General features: G+C 48.4%; 1 protein-coding gene across 4 annotated transcripts in view; it reads left to right on the top strand.

Annotated features, from left to right (window-relative positions):
• Positions 1-23,791, top strand: part of gli3 (GLI family zinc finger 3) — a 94,655-nt gene that overhangs the window by 36,709 nt on the left and 34,155 nt on the right. For all 4 annotated transcript variants that reach the window (XR_008834005.1, XM_056433552.1, XM_056433551.1 and 1 more), the window contains one exon: positions 11,488-11,593. Coding sequence is in view for 3 of the 4 variants with exons in the window: in XM_056433552.1 (XP_056289527.1) it covers positions 11,488-11,593 (106 nt within the window). In the remaining variant the exon portion in view is untranslated. The remainder of the gene's footprint in view (positions 1-11,487; positions 11,594-23,791) is intronic.

The following is a 23,791-nucleotide window of genomic DNA, read 5'->3' as shown; positions in this document are numbered from 1 at the left end:
GAGTTAGCTCCTTAAAAAAAAAAGAGAGGGAGAATCTAACCCAGATCTGGCTGCCAGGGCCTAATCCCCTCACCAAAGCCTTTGCTGTCCTTGACTGATCTCAGAAACCGTGCCCTGCTAAGCTGGAGGCGGTGGAGGTGTGGATCTCTTTGGCTGGAGGATTCCTTCACATGCCGGGGGTTTTCATGATGTGGTGGGGTGTGGTGGTGGGGGTGGGGGGTGTCCAGTCACAGGGGTTACACTCTAAACTGCTGCGCGGGGCTGATCTCGGGCCCACTGGGCCGTGGCACGCCGGAGCCGCTCGCCGCCTCGGCGTCGGTCCGTCTGCCTCGATATCAAAAAATGCAGCCGACCAGTGAACTGAGTGAGCCGGCTGTCACCGAGCCGGACGTGAGCCGCACGACAACGGCCTCTCTCCGCCCGCCGCACTTAATTACAAGCGCCCGGGCCTCTCGGTTCATACGGCCTGGACTTTTCCATGTGTCTTGAAGAAAAAAAAAGGAAGAACAATCGGAAAGTGTGTGTGTGTGTGTATGTGTGTGCAGGAGAAATAAAGTTACAATAGAGCGAGCGCTCTTCCCAAAATTTGGAGCGAAAGAACAAACTTCTCTGGCCCTTCTTGGTTGGTTTAAACATCCCCCCCCCCCCCCCCCCCAAAAAAAAACTGGGGAGTTCAGACGAGAGCCCGGGGTGAGAGAAGACACGTGGCGGTTTTTTTCAAGGGTAAGCGTTTGTCTTTGTGTGATTGTTTCAGTCTTGGCTTTTAGAGAAGCGGTGGCACGATGTAGTCCCCCAGCGGTGGGCCGGCACAGTGAGAAAGAAAGAAGAAGCCCGGGGCACACTGCAGGCGACGGAGAGAGGGATCCCTTCCACCCGCCCTCCTTCCATCAAGAAAGAACAACACACGGGGCCCTCTCGCGCTCTGCTGTGGGCCCCCTCGGTCCAGCGCACCAGGGATAATCAGATGATCCCCTTTTATACAGCTTATTAGAGGCATCTCATGCTGTAAGATAGGCCATACTCTCACATGCATATACACCCCCCCTTGTAGCGCGTGATGATTTAAGGGGGTTAGGCAGAGTTTGAAGTGCGGCGGAGAAGAAGAAGATATAAAAAAAAACATCTTAGGGTCATGTGACGCTCTTCTCACAAAGCGGATGCGTGTGAACGCAATATCTCCGAATAACGCCGCTTCTTAATAACAATGACGAGATTAAATGCGAAGGGGGCTGAAGGAGAATTAAGAAGAATTTCCCGGAGAACTTAAAACGTTCAAAGAAGGACGCTCGGCATTTCTCGGTATCGTCATCTCAACATCTGTCAGTGTGTTTTTGCTTTCCTTTTCAGAAAAACAATGTTTTGGGGGGGGTTAATCAGTGGAACAGTCACAGAGGCGAGCGCGGAACAATGGCACTTTTCTTGACGTCGTGAAAGGCTTAAAAAGAAGATTGGCTGCATGTTGTCCGTCCTTAAAGGAGAATCCACTGCAGCAAACACCACCGGCAACAATAGCTTTAAGAAAACAAGCAGACTAAAAGCTGGCGGGGGCTTTCTCTCCTCAAGTTACCCGGTAGGATAATCACCTCTGGGTGCTACGGGAGAGTTATTTCATGCCTTTCTTCATGTTTTTTTTCTTTTACCCGTGTATCCAAATCTCATCGCTCCTTTTTTTGGTTTTTTTTTTTGGAGGGGGTATTTGCATTCCTCTCACATCGTGGCACAGATAAGCGCCCGCATCCCCTCAGCCGACGGCCCCCGTATCCCGCTCTCGTCTCTGGAGGGTCGCGAGTACATATTGTTCTACGCGGGAGACGAGGCTGATGAACACAGTGTAATTAAAATGTTTCCAGCGCGGCCGGCTGAAATGTAAGATATCGCTGAAGAAAGGGAAAAAAAGGGGGGGGGGGAAGGAAGTCGGGGGGCCCCTCGAGTCCAAGGGTGTGTGAGTGAGACAGAGGGGTTAGGAGGGAAAAAAAGAGAGAGAAGAGCCGGAGAGAGTGGAGAAGAAAGGAGGAGGAGGAGGGTGTAACAAAGCAGAAAATGAAGAGAGACATAAAAGAATGGGAGCTGGAGGAGGTCAGGCCCATCACGGCCTTTAAAGATGCCGGGGACAGGTGGCAGCTCCAGACAATCTCGCGCCACAGAGCAGCATCCTCTCTGGAGGAGATAAGGGATTCCTCCATCCAGGCACCCTCCTCCTCCTCCTCCTCCTCCTCCACTCACTCTCTCCACCTCCCTCATGCCCGCCCCCTTTTCCTCCTCGTCTCCGGGTCCTTTGATGTGGCTCGGTGTGAGCGGGCAGCTGTCGGGGCCGTTGGGAGCCGACTCGATCGCGGCGGCGGCGGCGGCGGCTCAAGCAGCGGGGCTCTCTCACCGGTACCCGGTACTTTTAGGTCTCATTAAAGCGCTCCGGCAGGGTTAATCCTCTTTACGGTTTACACGGGCCCCGGGTTGTCTCTCTGCCCAGGCGGAGGGGAACCCCTGGGCGCCACCTGCGTGACAAAGACTCAAATCACTGTGACACAAGTTCCCTCTCTCCTCCACTCGACCCGTGTATGTTCTCCTCTCTCCTCCCTCCTTCCCCTCACTCGCCTTCCCCTGTGCATTCCGCATCTCTTCGTTACTCCCCTTCCCCTTGACAGTACCTCGGCCCGGTTGTAAGTCTTTTCGGATTATTTGGGGGGGGGTTGTGTTGTTGACAGGGGGTGTGGAGTAAATGGATTACAACTTTGTCCTTGTTTTTGGGGATGCTGGGAGGAGGCAGAGGGGAGGAGAGATCAGGAGGACGCGCTTTGAATAATGAGGAGAGAAGGCGAATAGGAAAACACGAGAGATAGACGGCGAGCGGGATTTAAAGAAATAATTAAGAGAAGACGAGGCGAAGGTGACTGCAACCGCGAAGAGCACCGAGATTGTGAAAAAGGGAGGGAATCAGGGAGAGTTCCAGCTGTTGTTGCAACCGCAATACCTAATTGGTCGAGGAGCATCGACCTCTGTCCGGCCCCGCAAGACTCCGGCAGCCATTTGTCAGAGTGCTGAGACACTGGGCTTTATCTTTTGCTCCGTGACACACAGTTTCCTCCATTAGCCCAAATAATGGCCACGTATACCTCTAGAGGCCGGCTCGTACTTTGTCTCATGTCGGTATCGGTTCGGTGGAAAATAGAGGGATAGACTGACAGGACAGGGGGAAATAGCATTGGAATGTCAAACATACTAAAAGGTTTTCAATGCACGGACGTTTTCCAAAGGATACGACTTGTTTTTCTCACTAATTTGAACAACGGTTTAAAAAAATCCGCTCGTAGAGACTTGCAACCTGCTTGTGATCGAGCATCCGGAACAACGAAGGTCCAAGATGGAGATTCTCAAATGGCAGCCGAGAGAACGTTGCTTTTGCAACATGATAAAAATAAAAAATAAACATGAAATCTTGGATGCCCTTGAACGCACCCCTTGGGGAAAAGTTTTTTTTTTAAACCAGCCACTTCCTTTTAATCACATGCGATGATACGCAATCCTGACATTAAAATATAGCTGACAAAACATTCACTGTGATGGATTACCGAGCTCAACCGAGATTAAAGTCTCTCCGCCGGATGATATTCATAGCACGGAATATGAATAGAGAACTACTCGAGGCTACGTGGAGATTTTTGTAAACAAAATGACATTAAAATGACCGGCTGTTGGTCGGCGGCCTCTCGGCACGATTCAAAAATTGAGAAGCTGTCCGGTTTTTCCCCCAGCAGCCCAGAGTGGGATTGTGATGCAGGTGTATTAGCCTCACAGTCACTATCACACAGCCACATGCAGTTTTAGGGAAGGGGGGGGGGGACACGGGGCTCTGGAGGGTCAGTCTGTCACCCGGCAGCCCGATACAGCTGTGGCAATCACGAACACTGTCACTGATACGACCTTTGCTCATAAATAGGTGTCGTAGTGAATCCAAATAATTTATCATACATTTATGATACAGGAATGTTAAAGGGGGAAAAAAAACAGACTGTGGGGAAAATGCACTTTTTTTTCCTCTTCCCTTTTTTTGGGGTGACCTCAATCCCTAAATAAAGATCTCACAGAGGATCAAACCCCGAAGCGGCCTCGTTGTATGAGTAGAATAAATCACACAGCGGGGAGTTGAAGCAAAATAAATGTAGCAAAGTCCTGGTGGGTTAACCTGGGGTTTAAATCAACTCCCTTCTCTCTGAGAGAGCATCATTGTTTGGAGAGGAGGAGATCGACAGATGTGAGGGATAAAGAGAGGCAGGGGGGGGGGAGAGGTGTAGAAAAAAGAGATGTTTCTGCTACTAAACTGCTGTGTAAATCTCTCCCGAGCTGGGTGGGGGGGGGGGGGATGGAGAGATAGAAAGGGTGCTGGAGCGAGAGGGGTGGGGGGGGGGGGGGGGTGCTTTGTTCTGTTCCCCCAGTTTATCCCAATCTGGGAGAAATTCACCAAATGTATAGGAGGTAGATTGGCGCTCGTGAAAACAACCTTCGCTGGGATACACGGGGAGGACGGAAAGGAGGCGGGGCTAGTGGAGAGAGGGAGAAGAAGAAGAAGAAGAAGAAGAAGAAGAAGAAGAAGAAGAAGAAAAACAACGAGGTATAGCTGGGGTTGCCTCCTGGACGAGTGCGTGCTCCGCTCCACTCTGCAGCGAGGCGAGGGTCCTCGTGCTGGCGTGCAATTTGTTCAGATTGGCCGTTTAAATGTCTTCAAGATGCTGGAGTCGCATTAAGATATTCGTGTGACTTATGGAGAAGGGGAAAAAGGGGGGGCGGGAGAAGCAAAGCTGCTCGGAGCTCAGCCCCGCTCCTTGATCTCCTCCATCCCGCTCGCTGAAATCAAGGTTTTTAATTTCTGACTGGATGTTATTTCAGATAAACCTCCGAGCGAATGGAGACTCGTATTCGAGAGAGGAAACACATCTGCAAACATTTTGTAATTCTTCGGCAGGGGGGGGTCGTCGCGGGTCAAGTGGTTGCTATTCTCGTATGCGGGAAAAAAATGATCCTGAACGTAACTTTTTGTCTAAATATTTGGAGATAATCTGCTCAGGCGTTAAGTCCCAGTGCAAATATGCACAGACGTGTAGAACCACGAAGAGAAGTGATGGGCCGTCACCGACTTGTTCAGTCTAGACAAACAAATGACTCCTGACGGCGAGGAGGAATGTGTACGCCCGTTTATCGCGCATAGCTGGCGTTTCTCCTTCTTTTTTTACCTCCTCACGACCCACTTTCTCTTCTTCCGCTCTGCTATCCGTCTCCACTGTGTTAATTACTTCTTTTACCCACGGAGGCATGTTCAAGGGTGTGAGAGCGATTGAGCAAGAGAGACGGAGAGAGAGGGGAGGAAGAAAAAAAACAGAGGAGAGAACACACCGGAAGAGAGAGAGAGAGAGAGAGAGATCTATTGATTTACAGAGGAAGGGCAGAGTGTGATCTGCCGGCCTTGTTTATATGATGAATGGCAGAGAGGTTGGCACGGCAACACTTCACATTCTTCTGTTATTTAACCTCTCTGCTCGCTTTCTTCTCCCGCCTTTCGTACTGTTGCTCTTTGCCCGAAATAAAAGCTTCCTCTGTTCGAGCGCCCGAGCGTGGTCGTACAGTAGAGAGAGAGAGAGAGAGCTCCGAAACGGCAACATGAGGCTAATTTATACAGCGGTAATTAGGCCATTAGACCTGAAACAATCTGGGACCCCCAGTAATTAAAGCAAAGCGCTCCACAAAAAAAAAAGTCAACAGCGACTCCCGTCGAGCCGAGCTAAGCAGTCTCCCAAAGTGTTATTTACATGTCCAAACAGCTTGAGGTCTCGCTGTAAGCAAACACGATGAGAGACGGGGGTGTGTGTGTGTGTGTGTGGGGGTGATCAGAGGGAGAATTCAGCTTCACGAGGGAGCCGGCGTCCAAACCACTCCTCCTCCTCCTCCTCCTCCTCTCCTCATAGAGTGTGTAGTTTTAGCAAAAGTACAAGCGCGTGATAAATGCTCGTAAAGTCCGTGAGCCGGTGTGTCACATCTGTGTTTACTCCAGAAAAGATGCCCCGGAGCTGGAGAGTTGCTTTGAATAGAGTGTGATTCATTTATTATTCCATGACGATGAATTCATTGATTTCTCTCCCCCCCCCCCCCCCCCCCTCTGTGGCCAGCGTCTAGCATTTTAGGAACGGAATATAATATTCATAACTATGTTTTTCATTAGTGTGACATCACCTAAAGCCAAGAATAGTCTTTCCGTTAGCTCACGAGTTCTTTCTCTATCGACATAGGGAGCGGGGTAGTTTCTACGGTGGCTCCGAATGGACAAAAAGGGTCTTTTGAGTCGAATCGTCGCAGACCCCCTTCTGCAAATACCTCGAGGGGACATCTCCGGTCCCCGAAGACGACCCGGAGCCGCTCTGCCCTGTTTGTTTGCAATAAATTTCCCGTACTTGTTCTGGCTCCCGGAGTCTGGAGCGTCTCTCGCAACGCTCTGCGACAAGTTACGGTGCGACCGAGGGCCTCGGCGCAGACGAGCGTGCCTGAGCGGTGAGATCACGAGCCGAGAGCGAGAGAGAGAGAGAGAGAGAGAGGTGGCATAATGAAATCTGGCAGTCGCAACCCCGGCACAGGCTTCATATGTTCCACATTAGCAACTCACAAACCTCTGGAGCGGGCCCCGGCAGCCCTCTTTTTTTCTTTATTCTCACTCCGCCTCAGTCGCGTATGACAATCTGTCACTGGCTCTTTGTGCTCTGGCGGCGGAGCGTCGATGAGAAGTGGCGTGTGTTATTTTTTGTGTGTGTTTTTTTTAGCGGGAGGAGCGCCCGGGGGCCCTCGGCTGCCGGTGACTCTCCGTTAGAGCAAGTCGGTGAACCCTCGCCCAGAGGGGGGGGGGGGGGGGGAGAGAGAGGAGTATAGACAATAAACTCACAATGCTGAGTTGACAACAAAAGAGGAAGATGGGAAATTGTTTGTGTGTTATCAAAAAAACCCAAATCTGAATCGCGAGTGACAGCGGGCCAATACTCCCCGAGTATCACATCGCACATGCGTTCCAGAGCACGCCGCGGACCCTTTGTGGTTTATTGTTTATTTATTGGATCCCCATTAGCTGACGCCTTAGCGACCGCTAATCTTCCTGGGGTCCACAGAAAGGACAAAATACAAAACATACAAAAACATACAAAAGATATCGTGAAACCAACAGTTAAAAATAGTACAACAAAGTAAAAAATAGTGCAGTCAGATGCACAGTACAGTCGAAGGATAAGATATATGTTATGCAATTCAACTTAATTCATACAAAGAAAAAGCTGGTAAAAGCTGCCATTATGAAAGGAGATTAACCAATAAGTATATTGCAAATGATGTGCTTTAGGCTTTATCCTCCCCTTGTCCCCCCCCGCCCTCTTTTGAAATTATTCAAGTGTCCAATAAAGGACAAGGCAATTACCGCCCTCTCTTTAATGAAGGGGAAGATGGCTTTTGGTCTTGAGCACGGTGTGTTTGTGTGGAATTAGGATTAATGAGCCTGGTCAAAGTTTGCCTCTAATTGCCCTTTCATTAAGACCCATTTGTAATCATCTCTTAATGACTTCTATCTCTTTTGCTCAAAGAATATTCTTCCGCCAAAAATGGACACTGCTGCTCTGGAGAAGAGTTTCTGAAGACGAGTCGGTCGAGGGCGATGCCGAAGTTCTCTCGCGATGACGCGCCGTGCTCGTGACTCTCGCTTGACCTCTTGACCTCTTCTCGCTCTGCCGACGGTGGTTTACCAAACGCACCCCCGGTACCCAAAAAACGTCGTGATTATGCCTCTTTTTTTTAAATAAGAATAATAATGCATTTCATTTTTATCGCACTCTTCCTTCAAAGAATCTCAGAGTGCCATACATATAGTGAAAACAAATAAAACCGATTAAAACATAGTTAAAGCAACCCATAAAAATAAAATAAAAATAAGAATGTAACAGCTGACAATAAATTAACTCAAGGTAAAAAAATGCCTTCCGGAATAAAAAGGTTTTTAGGCCAGTCTGAAAAGAGTTCAGTGTCTGAGTTGCCCTCAGGTGGTCAGGGAGACCGTTCCACAAGCGTGGCGCTGCCGAGCAAAAGGCCCGGAGCTCGGTGTCGGGGACCCGAAGGAGCGAGCGGCCTTTTACCGAGGAACGTCGGAGCTGCCGTGGTGTGTGGCCGCGGTGGGGAAGGTAAAGACCGTGGCACGCGGCGCTCTCGCGCGTACCCCCCGGCTTCCTGTTCCCCTGCGGCTGTATTCTATATTGGAGAGATGAGAGAAAGAAACCGTGAATATCCAGAAGTGCAGCGGCAATTTAGTTCCCGGAGTAAACAGTAAGGAGTCCCTACAGGAAATACTGGAGATGGATTGCAGGATGGCGCCCCCCCCCCCCCCTTTCTCCCCTTTGCTCTCTGTTCTTTGCGACTGTATACATTCCCTCCCGTGACACACGGCGCTGTTTGCCTCGCTAATGGAGCGCGGTGCCGGGCGTAAAAGAGGTGGCAGGCTCTATTTAGACAGGGGCCGTGGTAAAGTAAACTTCAGAGTTTGATTTAAATAAACCTCGGCGGAACGGTTTGCCATGCGACCCCGGCGAGAGGAGGGGGAGGGGGGGGGGGGGGAAGAGTGATGAAGGGGAAGAAGAAAGAAAAATTCCAGGCGCAGGGCTGCGCTGAGTGAGGAGCTCCAGAGACATAAACAGAGGGGGGATCTGGGTAATTCAATGAGGAGAGGGCGGATGTGGGATTGTAGGTGTGTGTTGCGGGGTGAAAGAGGGGGGCGCCTTTTTAAAAATGGTTTCCCAGTTTGTAATCTCTGTACAGTCATCCCTCATTACCTAACAGGACAGAGGTCAGTTTAAGGTTCAGTGAGATTACAGGTCACGAGGCTTTCACTCCCCGCCGAGCCAGAACGCGGAGTGGGCCTGAAGGTTCGTTTCCGACTCTGACAGCCAAGGGCCCGACGGCCGAGGAGCCGAGTAAACAAAGCAGATTCTTCCAGTCAGCCCATCGCTCTATCCCAGAAACCCTTATCCCTCCCTCAGCAGCTCAGCCAAAAGCGAGTCACCAGGAGGAAACTACCAAACAGACGGAGACGGAGCGGTCAGATATTTGCCAGAGCTGCTTTGAGGAGGTTTTTTTTTTTTTTTTTTTACCACTAACATGTATCTTTGCAATTGAAAAAACAATGTGCGAAACAAAAAAAGTGAATTTGGAGAGTTGCTTGTGTTATTTTACTTCCTCATCTGAAAAGTTGGGGGGGGGGGGGGGGGTCCGGTCCGCCTCTTTGCCACAGGTGTGTGGGGGTTGCTGTCTTTATGCACGCTGTAGGGAGCCAGTGTTTTAGACTTAAAGGGACACTCCACCAACATGTCAAAGTCTGTTTTCTTATCACGGGGAGCACGACATAGCGTGTGAAAACAGCTGTACCGTGTTGTCTTTGGCTCCAGACTGAGCTCTCCCAAGTCTGAGAATGTCACTCGGGTTACATCACCCAGGCAGTCGGCTTCAACTTGGGGATCCACAAGAGGGACTCGAAGTCGGGGTATCTCGGCTGTCTGCTGCCTCTTCCGTGAAGTCCAACCCACTTTATGGAAGAGCATTAGTAAATGCAGCGCAAACGACTATTTGCAGAGTAAACATTTATATATATATATATTAGGGCTGTCAATCGATTAAAAAAAATTAACTAATTAATCGCACATTTTGAAATTCATTTATCGCGATTAAAAGTTTTTTTTCTTTCTTCTTTTTAAAGACAAAACTTCACACAGAGCTGTGTTTTCAGAGGCTCCTACCTATAAAGTGCCAGCGAGGTATTTAATATTGTGGATGATAAATTGTTTCTTCAGTGAAACATCCAGATTAGTAAAAAAAAAGACACTCAGGAGTGAAAAAACTTCAACGAACACCGGAAGTAAACAAAGTTGCGTTAATTGCGTTAAAATATTTTAGTGCGTTAACGCGGCCAACTTAATCGCATAGATTAACGCGTTAACGCTGACAGCCCTAATATATATACCTACAGTGGGTACGGACAGTATTCAGAACCCTTTAAAATGTTCAGTCTTTGTTTCATTGCAGCCATTTGCTAAAATCAAAAAAGTTCATTTTATTTCTCATGAATGTTAACTCAGCACCCCATCTTGACAGAAAAAAACAGAAATGTAGACATTTTTGCAAATTTCTTAAAAAAGAAAAACTGAAATATCACAAAACAAAGAGTGAAACATTTTAAGGGGTCTGAATACTTTCGGTACCCACTGTATATATATATATATATATATATATACGCAGGGCGAGAATGGAGCCACTCTCCCTCTCTGTGTGTGTTGTTATCCGAGCTGCCCCGTTCTCTGTTGACATAGCCGGGCCGGCCGTGCATGGCGTGAGCCCCCTCTGAGCCGCTGTCGTACATCATCATGGATTAGAAAAATAACACCGAACCGAACCCCTCTTAATTGTATATGTGCCCCCCTCCACTCCCCCCACCCCAATGAATGACTTATTGATGAGGTAAGCACACCTGAGAGGTTCAGGGGGGATCAACACCTGCCGCGTTGCCCTGGCGATGTGCAGCGGCGTTTAGGCAGCGGGCGACACGGAGCCGTCGGGCCCTCTCGGCGCCCACGCTGCCAAAATGTTTACAAGCAACAGAAGAAAAGCCTCGGGGGGGGGGGGTGATACACAACTTGGCAACGGTGTCCGTCTCGGGCCGTAAAAAGCGACGTGTTCTGGCGTCGGATTCGCGGAGTCTGAGAGTGAGAAGGTGAGCTGTGTTGCTCGTTAGTCATCTGCTGGTTCGGTCTCTCTCTCTCGTTTTAAACCCATTTTAAGTTTCGCGACCCGACCCCTCGGCGAGGCCGCATTTTCAGCTCGGTGCAACTCGTCCGACACAAAACTCCCAACTTTTTAGTTTGTCGCGCAGTGCAGCCGAGGTCACGAGATGAAGTCAGTCAACTTCATTGGGTAACAACAGAGGAACGTATTCTGCAAATGTTTCAAATGTTTCATCTGGAGGGAGAACAAAAACAAGAAGCTTCTCTCCGTTCTCTCGGGCAGTTGTGACTAAACACTGAAACGGAAAAAGGATGTTTTTGCTCTCGTTTTTTGTGTGTACATTAGACGTTATATATCCTTTTGTGCAAAACAACCCCACGTTATGCTTGGTGCGGCGAGAAACACGCCACTTTAGCTGCTTTCCTCTCCGGTTATTTATCGCCTGCTCGCTGTGAGCTCCGTCAGCTCTGAGACATTTGCAACGACTTCCTCAGCAAACATTTCGGAGCGGTGCGACTTTTTAATGAGGTCTCATTTGGGGGGGGGGGGGAGTGGGGGTCTGACGGAAAGATAGCCATCATCCACAGCTGCTACTTAGATTAGCTCGAGGAGGGGATACATTCGCACGGTCTTGCAAAGTGTAAAATAAAATGTCACGTATTTATTTCTCTCTCTCTCTCTCTCTCTTCCCGTTATTCCATACAGCTGCGCCGCAGTTCTTCCCCACCTTCCATCCTCCCGTGCCAATCGACGACAGACACACCCAGGGGCGTTACATCTACGAGCCTTCCCCCGTGCCCCCTCTTCATGTGTAAGTCTCACACACACACACACACACACACACGCACAACCGCCGATCGTACCTGAGGAGAACGCGTTTGATTCAGCCTCGCCGGCGTGCTCCCCGCTCGCCCAATGGCCATACAAATCAAGCTCCTAAACTTCCTCCCGCGTGGCGCATCCTCTCTCTTTGCCTGTTCAGGATCAAAGGCACGAGCCGCGTGTCAGAGACACGCAAATGAACATGTGTCGGAGGACGCGGGAACGAGAGCGGGAGCGTTAGGGGGAGCCTGGGAGCGTGATATGAGCGTCATGAGCCTCATAAGAGCAGTGATCAAGCCCTGTCAGGAGGAGGAGGAGGAGGAGGAGGCCTCTGCTGACATCTACGTGTCTCTGGCAGCAGACACAGACGGGCTCCTGACACACCAGCTTGCCGCTAACCGCCCCGCCGCATGCATCCAATCACGCGCTGGGCGGGGCGGGGCTATCGGATATGAAGTAGGGTAAAACATGGCGTCGCGGCTGGTCAGGGAGAGCGGTACGTATTTATAAGCAGGAGGGGACGTCTCCTGACGGTGCGGTCCGGGTCAACTTCAAAGCATTCCATCAGCTCGGCCCGTTCCTCTTTTTATTTTGTCCTCTTTACTTTCTGTCTTCTTCGACTCTCTCTCTCCATCATTTGTGAGCGGCGAGCGGCACCACTGCGGCGGCGGCGGCTTGTTTCCGTCACCGCAGAACGCGAAGGAAGCGATCGCGGCGCGACGAGGACAAATTGGATGCGGCAGCTACTTGGGCCGCATTATGTTTGATATTCTTCATCATTATCAACTCCCTCCTCCTCCTCCTCCTCCTCCTCAGGAGTCATATCTCTCCCTTGCTGATGTGCCACTAAGCGTAATGAATTTTTGATGTTCCCCCCTTCCCCCGCCTCCCCACCTCCGGCCCACCCTACCTCTCAACCCCTCATCTCCTGCTCAGGGGCTGCAGAAGGGGGGAGGGAGAGGGAGGCGAGAGAGAAAAAAAAGGAGAAAAAAGGGAGGTGATTGATGCTCCGTGTCACTGCAAACAAAATGGCAAATATAATTTAGCATTTAGCTTATGCAGAGATAATGGGGCGAACACGCGCCGGCAACATCGGCTTGAACAAACAGCCGGGCTTGTTATCCGTCAGGAGTGCTTTGGTGCGATGTGGAGCGCAGGTTAGGGGGGGGGAAGAAACAGGGGGGGGGGGGCAACACAGAGAAAAAAGCTCAGGAATTGAATTAAGGGGGAGAAGTTGCGCGGCGCCGGTGTCTTCAGTCACTCGGTCCGGACAGGCGTTATCTGTGCGCCTGGTCGGCTGTCAGCGGAAACACGGCCGCGCTATTTATCCGAGCCATTAAGCATAGAGCTGTTTAATACGACTCGCCGCGCTGAGGGCAACGATTCGTCATTATTATAAGACAGCTGTTTAGTGGCCAGCCTTATTTAAATCCCAGGACTCGCCGTCGCGCACGTTATCTACCGACGTACGTGGGTTTCATGCAGAAATCGTCTCGACTACTTTTGTGTCTTTGCGCCGGGAAGCAACAATTAGGGATGGGTATCGGGGGTTTTCGGGGGTTTTTGATACCGGTGCGAAACCGGTACTTTTATTAAACTTTTTATTTAGCATTTTCCACAAACAGATTAGTCCTTGACATCGAGATTTTTTTAAAAATATATCTACAACAAAATAAAATCAGCACACGTCCAAATCCATCCATATCCACATACACACCCGCCCAATATTCCCGCCCATCCCCTCCCACATGTTTATACTTATACCTCCACCCTCCAAGAGTAGGACCCAATGAGGAGGGAGGGAAGGACCAAACAATCAAACTAAAAACAACCAAAATGATAAGCATTAAATACAAAAGGAAATGACTAAAGAAAGGGAAAAGACATTAATGTGAAAAATAAACCGGTACTTTTAAAACGATACCGGTGCCTAAACGGTGCCTGAACCGATACTTAAAACAAAACGACGATTGATAATGACGACATTAAAAACCTCTTCGGCCGTATTCCCTGTAAAAGCTGTTCTCATGGCCACACTGACAAAAAACGGATATCAGACTGTCGCGCTCGTAGCTAGCGCTAGCTCGTAGCTAACGCTAGCTCGTAGCTAATGCTAGCTCGTAGCTAGCCCTAGCTCGCTGCTAGCTTAAACATGGTTATAATGGCTAATTTATAATTTGTCGGCCTACTTTTATGAATGCAAGACTATGAATACCATATTGACGCCGGTTTTCGATACCCAACCCTAGCAACAATATCGCCTGCTTGATCTAAAAATCTTGAATCTAAAAAAAGAAGCCTCGCTGTATTCCTCGGCGAGACGAAGGCACTCATCAGTCGCGGTAATACAGCCGCGTCCAACCACCTGACGGCGAATTACAGTTAATTACACTTCACAAGTTCAGCTTTGTGCAAGTTTCAGTCAAACTTTAGGCCCGCAGCGCCAACAACTGAGGATTTAAAAAGTGATGCATCGGCCTCGGTGGTGTTGCTTGTTGCCAGGCGGAGCAAACAGAGGCAGTCACCGCGTAGCCGTCGCCTCGGGGAAATGGAGGACAGCAGGCGGCTCATGGAGAAATATTGAATTGTTTTAAGACAAGTTCTCCTCGGTGAGCAGAATTAATCGTTATTAGCCCTCTCAAAGATATGCCTAAGTACACAGGGACTATTATTGCAGTACTTCCCCATGCAGCCTCTCATTACGGCCTGTAATTACAGTTGGGTTGGCCCTGCGGCACTTCCATCAATCCAGCCGGCTTTCCCCCCCGCCGCCGCCGCGCACAGCCAGTCACCACTGGGTTGTCCGTGTCCGGAGAAAAAATAGAAAAGAAGAAGAAAAAAATCTGCGCTGAACGCCCAGCAGCTTGTTTCCTCTCCACGACGTGGCAAATGAACAGAATCGTATCCTATTAGCAGCGAAGGGCCTAATTGAAACATGTTTATTCATGGGGCCGCAGACTTTTTTCCAGGCGAGGAGCGAGCGCTAGCCTGCGCCGCTAACGTGGCGCTGGCGATACGAGGCGGTGGAATGAAATTAAAAGCTCATAAAATGAAATATGCTCCGTATTAGCTGCTTGACACTTAATTTGCCTTCAAATGAGCAGAAGGAAATCACAAATTAACTGTCCTTTGTTTTGTTTTTTCTCTTCCCTCTTTTCCCTCACCTCCCCTATTAGGCCGGGGAAAGCGCAATTACAGACAGAGGCTAATCGTTTAGTTTATGAATTCTTTGCGGGGAAGGTACCAATGTGCCATTCAATATTAAAGCCTGAGGGTCAGGATTGGGGGGGAGGGGCTCTTCCAGTAGATGCTCGCTTTACTCAGGGACCTCGTATATATAATCACAAGGAAGAGAGTTTCAACAACCTCAGTTTGAAATGAAACCAACGCCCGCGAACGAGCAGCTGCGTCTGCGTTTCCACAACCTACCCCGAGTTCAGCGTAAACCACTCCGAGCTGATCCAGGACCAGTAGAAGTCTCTGGTCTGGAAACGGCTGACCTCCAGGCTCAACCCACGAGGAGAAAAGAGCCCCTTTCGTGCTCCAGAGAAGATGCTTCCTGCTTAAATAAACACATTGATCGCTTGTGAAGAGCGGGCTCTCCGTGGGGGCTCCGGTCCCCTCTGCCACCTCCATTGTGCCGGGGTCTGGCTTAATGGGAGTCTTTTTTGGGGGGGGGCCAAGAAGAAGAGACCGCTCCTTTCATTGCGGCTTTTATTGCCCGACCAGCGGTACACAGGGAAAACAAAACAGGCCTCTCACGCGGGCTCAGCGGCGGCTCTCGGTCACCCGGAGACGGCCGGGAACAAACAGAGGTATTCGTCACAAGTCAATTATCAGCGTCGGGAGTTTGCGGCGGAGTCCCGGAGCCCTCGTGCTGTGAATGGAGACACTCAAACAACAACACATTCTGACGGGATAAGCAATTGACTCCCAACCTTTTAGCGCAGTTATCGCATGTGGATTTAAGGAAAGGATTAGTCAAGAAGAGAGAGAGAGAGAGAGAGAGAGAGTCCATATCGGAGTTTGTAAAGTTGTAAAGCAAATAGAAATCCTTGAGCTTTGACTTTAGTGTGGATTTATAATGAAGTCCTCGTCTCAACAATATAACAATATAGAAAGGCTCTGAAAACAAACACATCTGAGAAAATGTTTCACTCACCAGATTCACATTTAAATCATCTCGAGTAGCACAGACATTTATAGAGCAACAAACTAAATTGCTTCTATGGATTTTTTTTCCCTCCAGTTTTGAAATTCTATACAGAACTGCATGAAGTATCTAATGTGTTTTTAAAAAGCGATAAACCGACGCTCAAATAACTGCTTATGTGGGAGTATTTAAAAAAAATATATATAAAACTTCTCAGTGTGAGTCATGAATAAAGTCATGGACTGTATGTTCTGTCAGCGCAGGTTGGGGGTTGTGTGTGTGTGTGTGTGTGTGTGTGTGTGTGTGTGTGTGTGTGCGTGTGGTTATTTCATTCAGGAGTGTGTTTATTCAGCTGCGGGCCGCGGCCTCAGTGGAAGGCTTTCTGGAGGCACCGGGGGAGAGAGCTGCTGCACGTCTCTGTCAACGCGGTGCGAGACCCCCCCACCCCCAGCCCTGAAACCACGAACCGGGAGGGAGTTAATTGACTTAACGGCCGTGTGAGCTGTTGCATCATTTATTGTAAAGATCGTACCGAGAAGAAAAAAAATTCCCCCGTGAATCACCTCCTTTTTATTCTCTGCGGGAACCCGAGATTCTCACCAATTTCACACACAGTTTTTCCGTATACTGCAACTCTTCCCCTTCGCTGAGAGAGAGAGAGAGAGTGTGTTTCCTCTTTTTCTCCTTTTCTTTTAAGATGTGCGCCGTGTTGTTTTGTTATTTACATAAACTGTTGTCGGAGCGCCCAATCTGGGCACAGAGGAGCGGCGCGTTGCTTAGCATAAAGACCGCGGCCTTATCTCAACACCTCCTTCCAGATGGGACGAGGCCGAGCATTGCAACACACACACACACACACACACGCGCAATGCACAACAATGGAAAGACAAAAGGTTCTACTCTATAGCTCTTCTAGAAGCTCGAGGAGACATGTTCTGTAAGTGCGAGTGTTTACGGGGGGATTCGACTTTGCATCCTCTCGGCCTCGTTTCACGTTTTCGAGCCGACTTCGATACCATTTGGACTCATTTGTAGTCAAATCCTGAAATCTGTAACTGTATAATATTTTTTTGCAGGCCACGCTTTTTTCTTCCTCCCTTAGAAGAATAGAAACCGTCGTCCGATTTCGCTGTTAATATTCACATTCGAATATCGTCTGGACCAGAAAAGCGAGTGTGAAGCAGGAGCCATGAATTACATTAAGAACTGATGATTATTTCGCAATCGCATCTGATGATTCGTGTCCCGAGATACGGCCGCCGTCACCGAGGAGCGGGGGAGAGAGACGAAGGCCACTTTTTCATCCTCCTCTCCAAGTGTCCAAAAGCCATTCTGTGTGACTTCATAGGTCACCCCCTCTCTCTGGTGCAGTCACCCCCCTCCCTCCCCCTTTTAATACTTTCTCTATGGAGTAAGTCGGGGGGTGGGGGGGGGGGGGGTACAGGCGGTCACGCAGTAGCTGGCTTCATGATTAATGGTGTTTATTCTTGACAGAAGGCTCCTTTATTTATCTGCATTGCAGTTTCACTGATACTATCAGTCACCTGAATGAAAAATATTCAGTCATACCAATTTTGCAGTATAATTGAGTAGAGTCACTTCCTTTCAGTTCTCTTCCCCCTCCTCGCTCTCCTCTCCCGCTTTATCTGGCAGCCTTATCATCGCCACGGTAATTTTCGCGCCGCGTCGTTTGATATGGAGAGGCTGGCTTTAGCCGCATTTGACATAAAGCCTCTTCAATTTTCACTGGAGGAAAAAAAGGGGAAGAAAGAAAGTTGTGCACCACTCTGTGAAAATGTGCGAAGAGGGGGAAAGTACCGCTCCCCCCCCCCCCTCCTCTTTTATTTTTTCTTCTTCTGAGGCAATTTCAGGATTTAGAGAGAAAGGAGATAAATGCCTAAGCAGAAATGTGGGCAGATTGAAGTTACAGTATATCTATTTTTTTTGTAATACACCATTTTCAGAAGCCTAAATGGGCAGTGTAGTGTCTTCTTCTTCTTCTTCTTCCTCTCGCTCTATGCACAGGACCATGATATTTTGAAGGCGCCTGTGTATTTTGAGAATGATGGATCCAGTATGTGTGTGTGTGTGTGTGTGTGTGTGTGTGTGTGTGTGTGTGTGTGTGTGTGGGGGGCACAGCAGACATTTGACAAGACCTGTAAAGGTTTTAGGGTGGAGTCATTACCCGTGGAGATCTGTTAAGACGTGTTCCAAAAACTCTACTTACCAGGCGAGGATTACTGACGACGAGGCATTTTTTTTCTTTTTTGCTCTCTGCTAAATGGTTTAATATATCCTAACGGCAAATAGTAATCTCATCTAAAGAAGCAAAATTCCAAAGGTTTTTTAATCTACACATGATTCCTTACATACCACTTTTCTTTCTTCGTGCAAATCCCATCTGATTATTCAATCAACATATATCTCCTGTTCATTGTTATTTCCTCAGCGTTAGTCCTTTGGTTGAATTTAATTTGAGGCTCCATTATAAATATCATTTGGAAAAAAAGGGGGGGACGGGGGGGGGGGGGGAGACACACACATTAATCTCTAATACGAGGCCTGTGAATTTGAATTTGCACGTGTAACACATTAGTGGATTTGATTTTCTGTACTCGAGTCATTTGCCCCCTCTTCATGTTTGAGGTCTCAATTTGTCGCTCGCCCATGGAGCACAATGTAAAACCAGGTCTGAGGGGGAGAGATAACAGGCAGGTGCCAACAGCTCTGTGCTAATGTGTGTGTGTGTGTGTGTGTGTGTGTGTGTGTGTGTGTGTGTGTGTGTGTGTGTCAGCATGCATACGCTCACACACACACACACACACACACAGGTCGTTTGAAATATTTTCTGAGCGGCTGTTTATTTATTTCACTCAAATTTTTGGTTTGCAATTCTCCGAGCTTTTTATTTTTTCCGTGAATATGAAATACATTTTTCCTTTCATTTATTAATTTTTTTTAATGCTCAACTTCTTATTTCATTTCAGTTCTCAGATATTTAATAATGTATAGCTTTGCTAAATAATTGTTTAAATAATTATAATATGCATTATAAATAGGACTGAATCTAATTATTATTTTATTATCACGTAATCTGGTAATCTGTTATTCTCTTGATTAATCGCTCTGTCCATAAAGTGTCTGTAGTGTAAAGTGAAAAATGGAAAACCACATTTGCCCAGAGCCCACGGTGACGTATTCATAATGCTTTTTTTTCAAATGCAAAAAAAATAGTCGGTTTCCAAAAGATAAGACGAATAAATCCTCACATCGGAGCAGCTGGAACAAAGTCTGAAACAATGAATCCAAATAGAAATATTGATGTCAATCGTCTAATTAATTAGCCGACTAATCTTTTCAGTTCTGATTCCAAATATCATTTCATCCGCCCCACAGATGCATAAAGGGCAGGCGCCGCTGTCCTTCGGTGGTTAACTTACTCGATGGGCGTGGCCGGCTGTCAACTTTAAAGCGGCCGTGCCGCTTCCTAATTGGCTTTGTAAAAAAAAATAGACCCGCCTCTCATATGGCGGGGAAGCTATGAGAGACATTACCCACGCCGCCTCGCGCGGTCTCCAGAACCTCAGGCGGCTCCTTGACGTCCACTTCTCTTCACAAAAAAAAAAAAATCTCTATTTCAGAAGAGGAAATACTTTACTCTTTTTGCCTCGTGGCACAATTACTGTATAACATGTTTAGCTCTGGACTCCCAGTCACTCCTTTGCTTTTTAAAACTTTTTTATTCCTTTTTTACTTTGCCTCGCACACGTCACGCTGTAGCCGTGTAGAAATGTGGAATTTCCATTACTCTGATCTCCGGGCTGCGGACCCCGCGATCCCACTCTGGGGGCCGGTTACAGCGAGTAACGAGGCCGAGGGAACAGGGTCATAAATCCTCTCCGGCTCTCCTTATTTTCCATCCTCCCTTTCGTCCCCTCCCTTTCCTTTCCTTTCCTTTTCCTCCCTCTCTCTCCATCTTTCCTATAGTCAAAGCCTTCAATATGAGATTTGAAGAAACCTAAACGCTACCTTGCAAAATATGAACACGCGGCTCGCAGTGCGGCTGAAATACGGCTCGAGAGCGTTTTAATGGAAGAGGAAATGAGTTCATCGCCACCTCCTCTCCTCCCTTTTCTTCCTATTTTGTTTATCTCCTAAGTCACACCACTTTTACACTCACCAATGCATATTCATTCACATCACATAAAGCGATTCTATTCTCCCTTTTCCTTATTTCCCTTATCAGATGCTGCAGCCATTTCCTCCGATAGCGTGACGATGGTTTCAGCCAATGATGTCGTTTGTCAAAAAAATGATTCTTCAATTTCTTCTCTTGACAAGGGGTCATCAGCTCGTGACCTCTTTCACGCCACAAATATGCGCAGTCATGCTGCGGCAGCCATATACGTTTGGTTGGCGTATGTCCGTCATCTGTGGGTTGAGGGATTTTGCCCCATTGGCTTATTTAAAAGAGATTTAATAAAGCTGAGAAGAAAACTTGAATGTTTCCCAGAGCGGGCTTATTAGACATTCCCTCCCATTCGTATCGGTGTATGTCACTGGTGTAACAGGCTCGTGAAACATCCTCCTTTGGGTAAACCCAAAATGTCCACAGGTCTGTGTTTAAGCCTCCCGAAGCTTCATCAAGCCCCGAGCTTGGCACCGCCACGCACTCGGCCCCGCCATGATTAAATATCAAGGAACTCCACATGACATTTTATTAGTCCAACAAGATGGATGAACTGGCCAGAATAAAGTAGGCTGTGTCTTTTCTCACTTTCCCACCACCAGCACTTGCCTTTCTTCTGTCCGGGTTTTCTCTCCTTCCCCTCCTCTACGAGAAGAATGTATTACGACGACGTGATGGATTTCATTCCGGAAAAAAATGAGGTTTTTTTTTCTCCATATATTTTGCGCAGAGAAAGTACAAATATATTCTGGTTTCTCGTACTTGATGCTCCCGTTTCCCCTCCCATCTGTGTAGCCCTCCCTGCCTCCCTCCTCCTCCACCTCCTCCTCATTTTCTTCTTCTTCTTCTTCTGTTGTTCCACCTCAGATCTCTGTCTGAAGGATTAACCATCTCCAGCCGCGTGTCTCTGCTCTCTTGTATTGTTTGTGATTGGCTCAGGCCCGTCCGCGCGGCTGCTCTCTTCAGCGGCCCAGCGTGACTCGGTGAATTGAGGTGGAGGGGTGGGGGGGAGGGGTGTCCACGCCATGGGCCACACTCACTCTTCCTCACCTGAGCTGGGCTACACACACACACACACACAGCGCTCGTTACTTCCAGGTCGGGGCAGCGGAGGCGGTGGGGCGTGGAACCCGAAACCCTGTTTAGCTGCAGGCGTCAGCTGGGTTTTTGTGTAGAGGCATCGGGGGCCATCGAGACGTTGCTCGGAGAGGAAGAGGAAAGATAGATGTGCTTCCTCTCTGTTTTCTCAAGTTTAACACTTCAACACCCAGGAGTCGCCCCCCCCCCCCCCCTCTCTCTCCTGTCGGCTCTGTAGCCCGGGGCATGCCAGAGGAACTCCAAACACGGACTTGAAGAACAGCGCTAATTCCACTCGCTTTGAAAAAAGAAAGAAGGAAAAGCAAGCAATCGGGAAAGAAAAGAAAGGAAGAAAGAGGAGATGAATGTGGAAAGGCCCGTGCAAAACAATCGCCCTGTTTGGAAGAAAAAAAACCTTGTATGGGAGAGAAACAAAAAAAGAACAAAAACAATGTGTGTTTCTTTCCCCCTCTTCCCCCCCCCTGAAATCACAGGGGAAAAAAGGCCGCCTCATTTTGTGTAATTTCACTTTCATGTTTTCATTTCGTCGCTATTCAACACTCGTTGATTCGTTTTGGTAGACAGTCTTATCTCGATGGCGGAAATTACATTTAATTGCAGAGTGGGGGGGAAAGGGAGAGGGAGGGGGAGGGTTGAAACAGCCTGAGAAGAAAAAGAAGGAGAAGAAGACTAAGGAGAAGTAGAAGAAAGAGAAGAAGAACACAGAGGAGAAGAAGGAGAAGAAGAAGAAGAAGGAGGAGAAGAAGAACAAGAAATAAGGAGAAGAAGAAGCAGAAAGAAGGAGAAGAAGAAAAGAGGAGAAGAGGAAGAAGAACAAGTAGAACAACAAGAAGAAGGAGGAGGAGAAGAAGAAGAAATAAGGAGAAGAAGGAGAAGAAGAAAAGAGGAGAAGAGGAAGAACAACAACAAGGAGGAGGAGAAGAAGAACAAGAAGGAGGAGAAGAAGAAGAAATAAGGAGAAGAAGCAGAAAGAAGGAGAAGAACAAGAAGGAGAAGAAGAAAAGAGGAGAAGATGAAGAAGAACAACAAGAAGGAGAAGAACAACAACAACAACGAGGAGGAGGAGGAGAAGAAGAAGAAGAAGAACAAGAAGAAGGAGGAGGAGAAGAAGAACAACAACAACAAGAAGGAGGAGGAGAAGAACAACAAGAAGAAGGAGGAGGAGGAGAAGAAGAACAAGAAGAAGGAGGAGGAGGAGAAGAAGATAACTCCCGCTGCATGGCCAAGCATAAACTTTGCAAAACGATGAATTGTTGTTTCTGGTGAATGAGTTGAATCCGTTGACTTTGTGCTTGAGGATCTGAAACCAAAGAGCGCCGACATGATGACATCATCGTTCAGGCCGTGAACACCTTCAGTCACAACCAGATCCTCCCGACACCTGGACCCGCTTGTTGTGACTCCAGCTCGTCACACCCGCCGGCTCCGTATCACTCCGGCAGCGTGGAAGTGATACGTGCCCGGGGGGGGGGGGGGGGGGGGCGCTTATATGTAGACAATGTGAGTGTGACCGAAACACATGGGGGAGAAACCGAAGGAGAGTCGCGGGCATTCAACTGGACAGCCTGTGTGTGTGTGTGTGTGTGTGTGTGTGTGTGTGTGTGTGTGTGTGTGTGTGTGTGTGTGTGTGTGTGTGTGAACTGACTCTGCAGTGTACGGGAATGTCTGGCACGCCTCCAGAAGCATCCCACAGAGAAGGGGATCCTGCTTGATGTGTCCATGAATAGAAAGCCATCCCCAACTCCCTGAACCCGCCCAGGCCCTTTGATGTCAGGGGGGTCACACGGAGCCCTCGCAGCTCGGGGGGGGGGGGGGGGGGGGGCATAGCTACCCTGAACGCCTGGCAACCTCCCTGTGCCAGGCCGGTGCCGGTGCCTGGGCCCGCCGTCTGGTCCGGGGAGCAAAGAGGCAGAGCGGAGACTGTTCACGGACCAAGTTCCCCGGGTATATACACGCCGGGTTCTTTTGAAGTTCACTCAGCGCGACGACAGATCTCTGATCTGGTGTTGAGGCGCTTTACTCGAGAAAGCTTCAAATATAGTGACTGCGTCGCCTTTTTTTTGTGCAAATCTCCAAAAGGTGTGACGTCGACAATGATAGTGACATTTAAGCGAACTCCATTCAGAGGTTTACGACCACAGGCTGTATATTCAAAGTGGACGTAGTTTTTTAGCAACCAGTGACAGGAAGTGACCGTATTTTGTGCTCCATGGTACAGACGCTGTATGAGCGTCGTTTACGGCTCTGGTAGCAACCTGTCAGTCGTAAGGTAGCCCCGCCCTAAAGCATACACTGCTTCGAGGTCTATTTTACTCTAAATTGGACTTACTAAATGCACATTGTGTGTAAAGAAGAATACTTTAAACTATAGGGACTGAGACCATAAACTCATGATTCCAATGTTCAATGAGGTGATACATCAAGATATAAGTGCCGTCATTTTCTAATAGACTTCTATACAATCAGACTTCTTGTTTTGTTGCCCCCTAGTGGCCAGTAGAGAGAATGCAAGTTTAGCTTTTTGACACCAGATAATCAGTCAATAACACCAGATGTGCTGATGACTTCATTTCAAGTCCACAGAAGAAGAAAAAAGAGAGAACGAGGGCTATAATTGCGGCTGGCCGTGTCCCCCCCCCTCCCACACACACACACACAGCTATGCACATGTTGTTGCTTTTTACGCTCTTGAGGCACTTTTTTTTAAAATTCCCAGGGTAGAGGCACTTCAACCAAAACTCTGGGGT

The sequence above is a fragment of the Pseudoliparis swirei genome, chromosome 16 (assembly GCF_029220125.1).
Source record: "Pseudoliparis swirei isolate HS2019 ecotype Mariana Trench chromosome 16, NWPU_hadal_v1, whole genome shotgun sequence".
Taxonomy (NCBI): Eukaryota; Metazoa; Chordata; class Actinopteri; order Perciformes; family Liparidae; genus Pseudoliparis; species Pseudoliparis swirei.
This window is presented reverse-complemented; position numbering and strand designations above follow the sequence as displayed.